Genomic DNA, 14,644 nt, shown 5'->3' on the forward strand with positions numbered 1-14,644 from the left:
GCTGGTATTTTCACACAAATTCCTCTAATTGCTGCGTGTTCCAGGTGGGGAGGCGGTTTCCAGGGCGGGGCCGGCCCTGCGTGCAGGTTCAGATGTTATTAGATGTTACAAGTTTATATATATCTATATATATAATTTATTGAGTTTTTACAAGATGTAGACTTAACACTTCTTACGCAATGCTTCTAGAGTTTTACAGCCCAGACTGCTACCTTTCAGAGCTTGGAGGGAAGCCGTGCGTTCAGTGGGTGTTTCTGTTCTGTTCCTGGGCTGAGTCTGGGCGGCTGTCCCTTGCCTGCAGGGCCACGGCTCAGGGTGGTCTCTTCCTGGGGCCCAGTGCATGGTGGCCAAAGGTGTCACCCAAACTGGCAGGTGTGATTTTGTTAACCCATCGACGAACTTTCCAAAAAATAAAGAGACGCCTGGTTCCTAACCTGGCTGTGTGCTTTTCTTTGCGTCCGGTTGTTCTGGGATGGGGAGGGAGGGGTGACTGGCCGCCGGGTGGTCCCAGCTGCGCCGGGCGGATGCTGGCACAGCTCCGAAGGTCACTGGTGGTCTGGGAGCCTCCAGGGCAAGGAGTGTGTATGAGGGGCCTGGTGAGAGGGAGCAGGGTGCCAGGGGGTGCACCGCCCTGGCTGCTCCCAGCTCATGGGTTCCTGAGATGGTAGTGGTGGTGGGGGGCGGTCCTGTCTCTTCATCACCCCACCCCTGGCATCCACCTTCCCAGTCAACTGGGGAGCTTTCTGGGTACCGCCCCCGACCACCACATGGAACCAAAAGTAAGCAAAGCCCTCATGGGCCCCTGGGGGCTATATAGGCGCACCCTCCTCCAGGTTAGCTCTACCCTCCCAGGCCAGGTGACCAGTGCCCCCACTGCCTTGGGCTCCGCCAGGGTCGCCCACAGTGACACATGCGTTTTTTCTTGCTGATGGATGTGCCAAGAACCCAGAGATGGAAATGGACCCTTGCCCAAGTTCATAGCCCCAGCAGGGTGGGAGGACAACATGGTGACAGCAAGTCTGGGAAGGCTTCCTGGAGGTGGTGTGCCATCTCGCCTGACTCCCTACCATTCCCTCTGCTATCCTCCCTCTCTCATCCTTCCTCTGCCCTCTTCCCCTGCTGTCCTCCCTCTGCTCTCCTTCCACATCCCCTCTGCTATCCTCCCTCTGGCGTCCCCCCTCTGCCGCCGTCCTCCCCCTGGTGTCCTCCTCCCCCTGCTGTCCTCCTCGCCCTGCTGTCCTCCCCCCCCGCTGTCCTCCTCCCCCTGGTGTCCTCCTCCCCCTGCTGTCCTCCCCCCCCTGCTGTCCTCCTCCCCCTGGTGTCCTCCTCCCCCTGGTGTCCTCCTCCCCCTGCTGTCCTCCTCCCCCTGCTGTCCTCCCCCCCTGCTGTCCTCCTCCCCCTGCTGTCCTCCTCCCTCTGCTGTCCTCCTCCCTCTGCTGTCCTCCCCCCCCTGCTGTCCTCCTCCCTCTGCTGTCCTCCTCCCCCTGCTGTCCTCCCCCCCCGGTGTCCTCCTCCCCCTGCTGTCCTCCTCCCTCTGCTGTCCTCCCCCCCCTGCTGTCCTCCTCCCTCTGCTGTCCTCCTCCCCCTGCTGTCCTCCCCCCCCGGTGTCCTCCTCCCTCTGCTGTCCTCCTCCCTCTGCTGTCCTCCCCCCCCTGCTGTCCTCCCCCCCTGCTGTCCTCCTCCCCCTGCTGTCCTCCTCCCCCTGCTGTCCTCCCCCCCCGCTGTCCTCCTCCCCCTGCTGTCCTCCCCCCCCTGCTGTCCTCCTCCCTCTGCTGTCCTCCCCCCCCGGTGTCCTCCTCCCTCTGCCGCCGTCCTCCCTCTGCTGTCCTCCCCCCCTGCTGTCCTCCTCCCCCCCCCGCTGTCCTCCTCCCCCTGGTGTCCTCCTCCCCCCCCTGCTGTCCTCCCCCCTGCTGTCCTCCCCCCTGCTGTCCTCCCCCCCCTGCTGTCCTCCTCCCCCTGCTGTCCTCCCCCCCTGCTGTCCTCCTCCCCCTGCTGTCCTCCCCCCCCGTGTCCTCCTCCCTCTGCTGTCCTCCTCCCCCTGCTGTCCTCCTCCCCCTGCTGTCCTCCCCCCCCGTGTCCTCCTCCCCCTGCTGTCCTCCCCCCCCTGCTGTCCTCCCCCCCCTGCTGTCCTCCTCCCCCTGCTGTCCTCCCCCCCCCGCTGTCCTCCCCCCCCCCGTGTCCTCCTCCCTCTGCTGGCTGAGAGCAGGGTTTCCCAGCCATGGGCTGCATGAACTTCCATTCTGGCTTCTAAGATACTCTAGCTCCAAGCTCACTGGGAGTTCCTGGCCCGTTTGCTGGGCAGGCGAGGGTCTAACCCAGCCCCGCTGAGGGAAGCATGTGTGGGGCAGTGCGGGCCCGGTGGAAGCGGCAGTGACCTCCCTAATGTCCCCACCTGCCCAGAAACCCCATGCTGGGCCCCAAGAGGCTGGCCTGGCTATGGGACACCTGGTGACAGTGGCGGGACAGGGAGGCGCATTTGGGCCTGAAGGGCACAGGCTGCGGCAGAACCCGGCCAAGAGGCCGGCAGAGCGGGGGGCTCGGAGCACGGGCTGGGGCGCCCCCTAGCGCTGGCTGGGGAGCTGCTCCTGCTACAACCTCAGGCCCCTCTCCAACCAGGGCCCTGGAGGAGCTCTGGTGGGCGCAGTGGGACCAAGTGGGTGCTGGGGACCAAAGACCCGGGCCGCTGGGAGCACAGAGGCCCATGAGGGTGCTGGGGGACCAGACCTTCCTCCTCAGAGCACGACCTTAGAGACCCCAGGCGGCAGAGCACTGGCCAGGCTGGTCCTTGAAGCTGGCCCACCAGGGACTTCCCAGCTGCTGCCCCTGCCCCATGAGATGAGCCCTGAGACACCCCGGCTGTCAGCACAGCTGAGCCTCCACCACAGGGTCCTCTCCAGTGGCTGGGCCTCCTCTAGGCTGGCAGGGTCCCCGCCTGTGCCTTCTGCTGGTTTGTGCTGAGGGGCACCCGTTTTGTGGGGGTCCGGCTTCTTATGGCTGGTGGCTCCTGGGGTCACTGACAGCACCTGGTTTGTTCACAGCTCTTTGGGCTGCTGTCCCCACGAGTGGGCACCTTCCCCCCCCAGCTGTGGGGCCATCATTTCCTCTGATTAATAAGGGCCTAGGGGTCGAGGGAGGCCCCTGGTGTGAACGAACCAGCAGCCAGTGCCGCAGAGAAGCCCGAGGCGCCCACACGGCCTGGTCCCAGTGTGGGCAAAGCAGCTGTGGGAGGGATCCTTCCACCGGGAAGGGTCGGGCGCTGGACACCACACCGCCATCCTGCCACAGGCACCCTCCACCCACTCCCAGGGCCGGGCCACGCTGAGGTGGGCAGCACCCTGAGGTGCGGGCTGCAGCCTGCCCTCCGTGGCTCCATGCTACCACAGGGCCCCGCCTGTGCGCCGGGCTGCAGCCTGAAGTCTCGCCTTGCCCAGGACTCCCTCGGGCAGTACTCGGCCCCCTCTTTCCCCTCAGCCGCCTGAGTCTTTGAGAAGGGCTGGTCCTCCAGGGTGACACCTGTTAAGAGATGAGGTCCCAACCCCTAGTTCCAGGACTCCCAAGAAGTCACTGAGGTCCCCAGAGCAGGGAGCGCCTGACTGGGAGACAGGGCCACGGGCTGGGGACACTCTGTTCCCGGGAACGTGGGCCTCCAAGCCTGCAGGCCCTCCCTGGAGAGCAGGAAGTTTGAAGCCAAAGGCTGTGCCCATGGAGGGGGGGCCCAGCACTCGAACCCCCAACGACAGCGAGGCTCCTTCTGGAACTGGCCCTGTGGCCACACCTGCCCCTACGGCTCTGCCACTTCCACTCACTCCTGTGTGCCCAGCGGTTCAGAAATATTACTACTCCGCACTGTTACAGCAACACTGATTTGATGTTTTAATAAAAACACAATTTCTACAAAAGGTGCTTCACACAGCCCAGGATGGGCTCTCAGGTGGCGTTAGCCCTGGGACCCCTGAAGTACACATGAAGACAGATCCTCCTCCCGCCACGCCTCTGCCAGCACTGGGACCCACTGCCAGCCACTGCTGGGTGGCCTTCGTGAAAATATAAAGTCTAGATTGTGACATTCCAAAAGGAGTCTGGAAGCCACACAGCCAATTCCTGAATCTACGTTAGAAGTGAGTGTTTAGGCTGGGCGCGGTGGCTCACGCTTCTAATCCTAGCATTTGAGGAGACTGAGGCAGGTGGATCAACCAGACGTCAGGAATTTGAGACCAGCCTGACCAACATGGTGACCCCGCCTCCAATAAAAAAACAAAAATTGGCTGGGCATGGTGGCACGTGCCTGTAATGTCAGCTACTCAGCAGGCTGAGGCAGGAGAATCACTTGAACCCTAGAGGCAGAGTTTCCGGTTAGCCAAGATTGTACCACTGTATTCCAGCCCGGGCGACAGTGCGAGACTCCATCTCCAAAAAAAAAAAAAAAAAAAAAAAGGGAGTGTTTAGTTGGAGTGAGAGGAAATACCGAATTCCCAGGTCAGGAATCCCACTTGCATTTTCACCAGGCACAGATATCCCAGCTCCTGAAAAAGGCCAAGACCGAGGGTCAGGCATGGGCAGGTGTAAGAAGCGATGCTTTAAGAACCTTGTTACACAGAGCTCTTATTTCCAGATCCATCATTGCTTACGTTTGCACCCAGACACCACTTTCAGCTGCAACAAAGAAAGGTCAGGACATACAGAAAACACACACGCAGTGACGAGGGAGGATGACGAGGAAGGAAGCCTGCATCTGAGCACGGCTGACCCCACGGAAGCCGCAAAGGTACCTGCCAGAGCCTTCCCCACTGCCAAGCTCCCGCAGCACCCAGAGGGCAAGCCGGCTTCCCAAGGCCACGTGGAGCCCGGGGCAGAGGGGACAGTGGGACGGGCTGCCCACGGCAGTGGCTGTTCACGTCAACAGTGCTCGGCCAAGTGTGAGGACGAGGATGAGCCGGGGCAGCTGGTGGCTGGGATGCAGCTCGCAGGGAGGCGTGTGCACACCGGCAACTACGAGGCTTGTTCTCGAGCACACTTGGACACACGAACACCAGGCTACTTACACACGGTGAGAGAATTCATAAATAGTAATTAAGGATCTAAAACAAACTTCTTTCTCAAATAATTGAAATCTGAAAGCCTTTAGAAGGCAAGTGTCCCTGCACAAAGGTTGACAATTGAGAAATATCTCCTATTCCTATTTTGTCAAGTTTCTTTAATGGCTGAACAAAAAGAAGCTTCAAGTCATGGAGAAGGCCTTGTCTGAGTGCCGCGGCTCTCCCGGCTGCCTGCGCTGCTCTGTCTTCCAAACCCTATGCTTGGAGGCGCCCAGGAGGGACATTTTTGCCAGGAACCAACCTGACCTTAAAAAGATGAGTGTGATGCCGCGGCTGGGCAGGAGGGTGGAGGTGGCCGCAGGACGCCACGTGCCCATGCCCTGGCCAGCCTGACCACGCTGCAGAGTGCGGGGAGGCCGCCAGCTCCACCCAGATGGCACAGAGCAAACCCTAGCACCAGAGGAGTTGCCCTCGAAGCCCCCAGGGACTTCCTCATGCCTCGGTGACCAGCCTGCTTGTTAAAGGAGCCAAGGGCCTGAGCGTGCAGCACCGTAAAAGGTGACAAGGGCGCACAGCTGCAGGCGCACCGGACTTGAACTAGAAGCTACAAAGAACCCCGTATGCGCTTCAGAGCCCCACCAACCCTGAGCCAGGCTCATCCCTGAAACAGCGAATCCACTGCAGCCCACATGGCACGCAGCCCAAGCACCACCCAAGGGAGCCCCCCAGCCAGGGCTGCGTTGGAGTCGCGGCTTGGGTCAGAGATGCTCTTGAGGCAGGCAGACCGGCATGGGAAAACTGCCAACAGACTGCTTAATGAATCAGGGGAAAATAAAGTCAAGAAAGAGCTCTGATACACCAGGAAAGCCCACGTGAGAACTGGCACGCCCAGCAGGAAGACATCACTCTCCACAGGCCGCGGAGATGGCGGACACCTCCGTCTCCATGGTGACCCAGATCCAACCGGAAGTGTGCAGGAAGCCAGGTCTACTGAGGCTGAAATCTAGAAATCAGGGTCCACAGGTGAGTGGAGGCATCTCCAGACCTGAGGAGGCTGGGCTGTGTCTCCTGACACCTCTGAAGGTGGGCACAGCTGCTAGCTCCGTGTGGGCGGAGTCCACGTGGTCCTCATTCTCCTCCCTGGAACAGGGCAGCACAGTCAGACGCTGAGACGTGAGGGCGCACGCAGGGGCGTGCCTTCCTAACCCGGCGTGGCCTGGCCCGCTGCCTCTGGATCCAGGAGGCCGTGGCAGCCACACCACCGTGTGGATCCAGACATGATTCTGTGGAGGGGTTCCGGGATTCCGGACAGACTGAATCTCCGTGGAATGATGAAAATTAACATTTACTTGATTATGGAAGTCTCCGATTTATTCCAGCCACAGTATTAGATGAGCCACTATGAATCACCACAAAGCAATCGTTCTCACAGCCCTCACCAGGGCAGCGGCACAGCGGGAGACAGGGGCCCAGTCCCGCGGGTCTAGCTCTTCACCTCTGCGACCTCCTTCTCCGCCTTCTCCTTGGCCTTCTCCTTCTCCTCCACCTTCTCCTCCTTCTCCAGTGTTGCTACAATCTCAGCCACCTGGCTGGTGGAGACGTGAACATCTTCTTTGTCCACGAGCTCAATCACCTACATACATGGGAAAGGGAGGGGCTCAGGCGGCTGTGCCCTACTGCAGTGAGGAGGGGCTGGTGCCCTCAGCTGCCCAGGCTGGGGTGGCAGCAGCACGAAATTGCTGCCTTTGGGCCCCAGGGGCCTCAGAGCACCAATTCCCCTGGGGGTGCCACAGGCCTTGGGGAAGGGGCTCAGAGTGGGAGGACAAAGGAGCCAGGGGGCCACCCAGGCAGGTGGCAGACAGCACAGTGGGGCTGCCAGGGTCAAGTTCCTGCTCTGGCCAGGGACCTGGGCCATGGCTTCCCAGGGCAGAGTGCGGTGACATGCAGGGACCTTGTCCCCACTCTGCCATCCAGACTAACAAGGAAGGGAAGAGCGGCTGCTTTATGTGTCTGATCCTTGCTTCCAAACTGAACTGACAGAAACCAGCCAATGTTGCTAACACATGTCTGGAAAATCACTAACTTGATGCATGCACTGGGGAGCCACAGGGCAGCTTCCCCTCAGAAACGTCAGTGACGGGGAAAATGGGCGTGTCCAGCTCAGGCTAGAGTCCCAGCTTCCCCTCAGAGACTGGATCCGGGACAGCGTCTCCTGGGCTGCCCTGGAACCTTGAGTGGCTGCACTTGGGAGCTCAGCCCAGCCTTGGGGGCCCCTGAGAGGCGGTGTCGCCCCCCAGCTCCCCTGTGCCACCAGCTGCAGCAGCTGGGGGTGGGGTCCAGGGAGACGTACGCCTACTAGGCGTGTCTGTTGTCTCAACACTTGGTGAGTTTGTCACCTCAAAAATTTCTCACTTATGGCCGGGCACGGTGGCTCACGCCTATAATCCCAGCACTTTGGGAGTCTGAGGCAGGCAGACCACCTGAGGTCGGGAGTTCGAGACCAGCTTGACCAACATGGAGAAACCCTGTCTCCACTAAAAATACAAAAGTAGCTGGGTGTGGTGGCGTGTGCCTATAATCCCAGCTGCTTGGGAGGCTGAGGCAGAAGAATTGCTTGAACCCAGGAAGTGGAGACTGTGGTGAGCCGAGACCGAGCCACTGCACTCCAGCCTGGGCAACAAGAGTGAAATTCCATCTCAGAACAAAAACAAAAACAAAACCCAATAAACAGACACATAATAATTGATCACTTTTGATGTCTCACGGGAGAGCAGCAGCTTAAAGGAGCAGTGGCAGTGGCAGACCTGACCCCGACAGGAGGGGGCAGCTGCCCACAGGGTGCCAGGTGTATAAGCAACAGCCCCTCTGCCCCGCCCTAGAGCACCTCGCTGGCCCGAGCGGTCCCCGTGAGGCCCACCTTGACGAGGTCATCGATGTTGACCTTGCCGTCCTTGTTCTCGTCCAGTGCTGCGGCCAGGCTGGTGAGCTTGCTTTCGGGAATGTGCTTCACTTGCTTCATGGCACTGATGAGCTCGGCGACACTGATGACGTTCTCCCTGTGGGGGCACAGCCTGCATGTGGCACGGGCAGCCGTCCTGCCACACGGGCTGCACCGCCTGTGTGCTGCAAGTCATCAGCCCTGACACAGGTGGCTCTGCCTGAGCCGGGCCACCTCCAGCTCGGACCCCCAAGGGGTGATCCCATCCCAAATTTGCCACCAAGAGCTCCCAGAGCCAGCGTGGACACAAACACAGAAACACCACCAGGTCCAGGGTTTCCACGGGCATGTGTGCCCCCTTGGTGGCTGCCCTTCCAGGAACATGGAGACTGGGCAGTGTCCTCAGGCCTGGGGCCACTTGGCAATGCACTCATGATCACACACGGCTGTGGTGCCCTGGGCAGGTGAGGGCCTCCGAGAGCAGAAACAAGAGCATGAGCAGGGTGCCATGGGAAGCCCGCCTGCAGTGCTGTGGGTGTGGGGATGGAGATTTGGAGCCTACAGGACACCAGCTGTTACCGAACAGCTGTTTTCATTCACCCAAAAGGGACTCACACAATGGCAGCTCCCTCAGCCACTGTGGCAGGAAGCTGGAACATGCAGGGCACAGAGAAAGCCACTGGCCTGAGCTGGTGTCACTACTGAGCATGGCTGGGGTCAGGGAGAGGGAGAAGCAAGAGAGAGGCTGGAGTAAACAGAAGCCAAGAGGGGAGAGGGCTGTGGGAAGAGGAAGAAGGGCCAGGAAGGTACCAACTGCTCTCGAATGCAGAGACCAAGATGCCCAGAGGTTTCCTGGCTGGGACTGCTGGGTCAAAGGTGGAGAGGCAGCCAGGTGGAGGCCAAGATGTGCCCTTTGGAACCAGAAGGGCCCAGCTAGGAGGCAGCAGAGCGACCAGCCTCCCTTCGTGAGCCCCCGACCCCTCTCCCGCACCTGCCACCCCACTCACCCTGTGGGCACGCCCTTGGCCGTGGCCAGCTTGCCGGCCTGCTGGTCCATTTCCAGCTGCGAGATCAAGCCATCGATCTGCCCGATCATCTGCTGTACCCTTTTCGTCAGTCTCTTGCTGGCTTTAGACTCTTCCACATATTTTTCTTCACCAGTCTTTGAAAGTTCCTTCTTGATCTCTTGCAAGTCCTAACAAAATTATTTTGGTTGTAAAAAGTTTGTCTTAAAAAAAAAAAGGAGGAGGGCCGGGGGCAGTGGCTCACGCCTGCAATTTTAACACTCTGGGAGGCTGAGGCAGGTGGATAACCTGAGGTTAGGAGTTCAAGACCAGCCTGGCCAATGTGGTAAAACCCCATCTCTACTAAAAAAACCCCACAAAAATTAGCTGGGCATGGTGGTGGGCACCTGTAATCCCAGCTACTCAGGAAACTGAGGCAGGAGAATCGCTTGAACCCGGGAGGTGGAGGCTGCAGTGAGCCAAGACCATGCCAACGCACTCCAGCTTGGGCAACAGAGCAAGACTCTGTCTTAAAAAAAAAAAAAAAAAAAATCTGGTTGGGCACAGTGGCTCATGCCTGTAATCCCAGCACTTTAGGAGGCCAAAGCGAAAGGATCACTTAAGGACAGGAGTTTGAGGCCAGCCTGGGCAACACAGTGACACCCCATCTCTACTAAAATTCAAACAAAAAACTAGCCAGGTATGGTAGTGGATGCCTGTAGTCCCAGATACCCCGGAGGCTGAGACAGAAGGATCACTTAAGCCTGGGAGATCGAGGCTGCAGTGAGTCAAGATCACACCACACTTCAGCCTGGGTGACAGAGCAAGACCCTATCTCAAAAAAAAAAAAAAAAAAAAAAAAAAAAAAAAAAGGTAATACTAAATTAACTTGCAAAGCTAATTAAACCCATTAATTGGAACCAGAGAAAGTTACAAAACTGTATTTCTAGCATACAAATTTCTTATTTTTGTACAAACACTGCCTGGCAAGCAAAGGACACAGACTCTACTACGAATCTCAATTTCCTTTACATTCGTCAAGAAAAAATTAAGTGAATGAATTAATCAAGGAAACTTAATGTCTTTGTTTTTTGAAATAGGGTTGGAGGATCTTGCTCTGTCGCCCAGGCTGGAGCGAAGTGGCATGATCTCAACTCATTGTAGCCTCCAACTCCCAAGCGATCCTCCTGCCTCAGCCTCTTGAGTAGCTGGGAGTACAGGCAAGTGCCATTGTGCCTGGCTAATTTTTGTATTTTTTCTCCGAAATGGGGTTTCATCATGTTGCCCAGGTTGGTTTAGAACTCCTGAGCTCAAGTGATCCTCCTGCTTTGACTTCCCAAAGTGCTGGGATTACAAGTCTGATCCACCAGTGCCCAACCTTAAGTATCTTTTTCTTTTTTTTTTTTTTTTCTTTTTTTGGAGACTGAGTTTCGCTCTTGTTGCCCAGGCTGGAGGGCAATGGCGCCATCTCGGCTCACCGCAACCTCCGCCTCCTGGGTTCAGGCAATTCTCCTGCCTCAGCCTCCTGAGTAGCTGGGATTACAGGCACGCGCCACCATGCCCAGCTAATTTTTTGTATTTTTAGTAGAGACGGGGTTTCACCATGTTGACCAGGATGGTCTCGATCGCTTGACCTTGTGATCCACCCGCCTCGGCCTCCCAAAGTGCTGGGATTACAGGCTTGAGCCACCGCGCCCGGCTTACCTTAAGTATCTTTTTAAATTCCAAGTTGTTTTTTAGTAAACACCATGAGGAAGAATGGGGGAGGGGAGGGGAGGGGAGGGGAAGGGAGGGGAGGGGAGGGGAGGGGAGGGGAAGGGAGGGGAGGGGAGGGGAGGGGAGGGGAGGGAGGGAGAGCAGGAGGAGAGGAGAGGGGGAGGGGAGGAGAGAGGAGGGGGGGGGAGGGGATAGGAGGGGGAGGGGAGGGGAGGGGAGAGGAAGGGGGGAGGGAGAAGGGGAGGGGAGGAACAGGCTGAGCTGGTGATAAGCACCTCACATCTGGTGGAGAACCCAAGGGCTGTCAGAAATCCAGAAATGGCAAATTATTTTTGTCAACTGAAAAATCAGATTTCCAACAGAGCTATGAAAACAGTTTTTTTTTTTTTTGAGACGGAGTCTCACTCTGTCGCCCAAGCTGGAGTGCAATGGTGTGATGCAATCTTGGCTCACTGCAACCTCTGCCTCCCAGGTTCAAATGATTCTCCTGCCTCAGCTTCCCAAGTAGCTGAGATTACAGGCGCACACCACTACATCCGGCTAATTTTTGTATTTTTAGTAGAAACTGGGTTTTATCATGTTGACCAGGCTGGTCTTGAACTCCTGACCTCAGGTGACCCACCCACCTCAGCCTCCCAAAGTGCTGGGATTACAGACGTGAGCCACTGTGTCTGGCCAAAAACAGTTTTTTAAAAAACTGTATTAGAAAGTAATATTTACGAAAAATGAAAAAGAATCACCATGGAAGAAAAAAAGCCACTTTTGGGTAATCATGAATAAGATCTTATCATCAAGTGACCAAACTTCATGAGACACCCTCCCATGTTTAGAAACTAAAAGATGTGGCCAGGAGCAGTGGCTCACACCTGTAATCCCAGCACTTTGGGAGGGTGAGGGGTGGATCGCTTGAGGCCAGGAATTCAAGACCAGCCTGGTCAACATGGTGAAACCCTGTCTCTACTAAAAATACAAAAAATTAAGCTGGGTGTGGTGGTGCATGCTTAGAATCTCAGCTACTTGGGAGGCTGAGGCACGATAATTGTTGAATCCAGGAGGCGGAGGTCACAGTGAACTGAAATTGTGCCACGGCACTCCAGCCTGGGTGATAGAGCAAGATCTTGTCTCAAAAAAAAAAAAAAAAAAGGTGTACACACACCTGTGGCCTGAACGGCACACAGCCACATCCTAGAAGACTGGCCCAGCCAGAATGGCCAGGAAAACATTACTGAATAAGATTTATTTATAATTTGCTTTCCTCTCCAAATACTCTTCGCCCAGCTTATCAGGTATCTGACGGAAGTAAGACGTAATACTTTTGGGGCCAGTACAGCAATTTTACTCTTCCTGCAGCCTCAGTCCCGGGAGCAAATCCCACCCACCTCGCTGTAGTCCTGCACGTCCTCCTTCAGCAGCTCCAGCTCCTCCTTCTCCTTGGTGAGTGACTTCGTCTGCTCCTGCAGCTTAGAGCAGGCATCGCTGAGGATGTCAATTTCCTCCTTAGTTATCTCCTCCTCCTGGGATAAAAATGGACAAACAACAAAGCCTGAGCCAAAGGAAAGAACTGGCCTGTTCCCGAGTGACCGGCTGCTCCATTCATATTATGAACTATTTACGAACTATTCATATTATGAACTTGATCATGTGTGCAGGCAGCACAGCACTGAACCTGAACCCCGATGGTCTCTTGTTACCAGTGAGTGTCCAGTGTGACTCTTGTCCTGGGCTGAGTCTACTTAGGGGCATGCCGTACTGTTCAAACTTCCTCTAACGACTCATTACCAGAATGTATTTCTGAAAAAATAGTTTTCCTTTTTCCTTTCTGATCTGTATGGTTTTGTTTTCTGTACCCATCTGCCCTGACGGAAACCCTTAGGCCAACGCTGAGCTGGGAGTGAGAACAGTCATCCTCATCAGCGTCTCATCCCTGAGGGCGATGGCAGCGGGAGGCACTTCTGCAGATGCTTTTGACTGGGCTGAAAAAGCTCCCCACACCTGCCGGACACCCGTGTATCAGGAGAGGACACCGGGCTCGGCCTCATGCTCTTTCTGCAGATACTGAGAGAATCATTCCTGGCTTTTCTAACTTTGCCTGTTAATATGGAAATGGCACTACTGATTGTTCCGGCTTTTCCAATTTCGTCAGTTAATATAGAAATTACATTTGAAAAAACTTTGGCCAGGCAGAAAGGCTCACGCCTGTAAACCCAGCACTCTGGGAGGCCGAGGTGGGAGGATCACTTGAGGCCAGGAGTTTGAGATCAGCCTGGCCAACATGGTGAAATCTCATCTCTACTGAAAATACAGAAGTTAGCCAGGCCAGTGGTGGGTGCCTGTAATTCCAGCTACTTAGGAGGCTGAGGCAAAAGAATCACTTGAGCCTGGGAGGTCAAGGCTTCAGTGAGCTGAGGTTGTGTCACTACACTCCAGCCTGGGTGACAGACTGAGATCCCAACTCAAAAAAAAAAAAAAAAAAAAAAAAAATTAAGACAATCTGTATTTTTTGGACAAACCCCATGTGATCACAATCGTTTTTACAGAATAGTTTTGATTTTTTTATTTTTAACGAACTAAAAAGTTTAAATTTTTGTTCTGTTTTTTTTAAGGCTGGGTATGGTGGCTCATACCTGTAATCCTAGCACTTTGGGAGGCCAAGGCGGGTGAATTACTTAAGGTCAGGAGTTTGAGGCCAGGCTGGCCAACATAGTGAAACCCTATCTCTACTAAAAATAGAAAAATTAACCAGGTCTGTACCCACCTACTTGGGTACAGTGCATGCCTGTACTCCCACCTACTTGGGAGGCTGAGGCAGGAGAGTTGCTTAAACCTAGGAGGCTGAGGCTGCAGTGAGCTGAGATGGTGCCATTGCACTCCAGCCTGTGAGTTCAAGATGGAAGGTGCCAGGAGGCATCCCACGTCGGCAGCACAGGAGCCTGGAGGTTGCCCCTCAAAGGCTGGCATGGGGGGTCTGAAGATGCCCCAAACCCCGATCCCTCCACAGGAGGCGATCCCAGGTTGGGCCTGCGGAGGGAGTTCCACCTTGAGGCACCACATTGGCTGCCACTCCCCTCCACCGCCTGGGAAGCTGACGGGGCGGGGGGGCCTCAAACCTGCTACACCGTGGGCCAGGGTACCAAGTTCATGGCAGGCTCAGCTACCACACACACAGGCACAGTGCAGAGCCCGGCCGGACTCACTCTCTTCCCAACCATCAAGCCTCTTACGGGTGCGCTCCACCGGCCTCGTCCTCAACCCCTTCACCATCCCCTCTCACTGAGGGCTGTAAGTGCCCTAGCCAAACTGACCCCATCCCTGCCCCACAACTGTCCACAAAGCCAGGCCACACCCTCCTCAGCCTCCAGGGTCCCAGAACCCGTCTCGTTACCTTCAAGCCCTCCAGCACGGGGGCTGTGTCCTTCAGGGTCTCTGACTGCAGGACTGTGTCGGGCACTTCTGGCTGTGGCTCGGCCCCTGCCCTTTGGGGAGCAGCTTCCACACCTTTGAGCTCAATATCCTTCTGAAAGGCAAGGTGACATCAGCCCGGTACCCTCTGTCGCACAGAAGCAGCCTTTCTGGCTACCTGACGCTCAGCACAAATGGCAGAGGCCACCCTGGAAGCAGGCTACAGGTGACAACGGGTAGTATACCTGCCGCAGGATGTCCCTAGGGAGGTCCCATACAGCTGCCAGGTCAGCTGAGGCCCTCTCAGGAGTGGGCCAGAGCACCTTGCCTGTCTCTGGTCTCCCCATGACTCCACCAAGCTGCCCTGTCACTTGCAGAGCAGGAGGCTAAGCCTGTGGGTGGGTACCATGCATGGGACCCAAAGGACCACAGGGCCCACATTGAAGAGGGGCCCAGAGCCTGGGGGAGCCTGAGGCTGCTCTGCCAGCGCCCCTCACAGCAAGTACCTCAGGAGAAAGCAGGCACTGCCGTGTGCTGAGCCAGCTCCTCTG

At 56.6% G+C, this 14,644-nt stretch overlaps 1 protein-coding gene across 2 annotated transcripts in view; it reads right to left on the reverse strand.

Annotated features, from left to right (window-relative positions):
• Positions 1 to 3,849: 3,849 nt before the first annotated feature.
• LETM1 (leucine zipper and EF-hand containing transmembrane protein 1) overlaps positions 3,850 to 14,644 on the reverse strand; it is a 39,735-nt gene continuing 28,940 nt past the window's right edge. The window contains exons 10-14 of one of the 2 annotated variants that reach the window (XM_074395783.1): positions 14,077 to 14,205; positions 12,074 to 12,208; positions 8,982 to 9,169; positions 7,954 to 8,092; positions 3,850 to 6,669 (exon numbers count right to left, since the gene is read on the reverse strand). In XM_074395783.1, coding sequence (XP_074251884.1) covers positions 6,520 to 6,669; positions 7,954 to 8,092; positions 8,982 to 9,169; positions 12,074 to 12,208; positions 14,077 to 14,205 — 741 coding nt within the window. In that variant the 3' untranslated portion in view covers positions 3,850 to 6,519. Of the gene's footprint in view, positions 6,670 to 7,953; positions 8,093 to 8,981; positions 9,170 to 12,073; positions 12,209 to 14,076; positions 14,209 to 14,644 lie in introns of both variants that reach the window. The other variant, XM_074395781.1, reaches the window with a different exon arrangement.

This window comes from Saimiri boliviensis, chromosome 3, assembly GCF_048565385.1.
Source record: "Saimiri boliviensis isolate mSaiBol1 chromosome 3, mSaiBol1.pri, whole genome shotgun sequence".
In the NCBI taxonomy this organism is placed as follows: Eukaryota; Metazoa; Chordata; class Mammalia; order Primates; family Cebidae; genus Saimiri; species Saimiri boliviensis.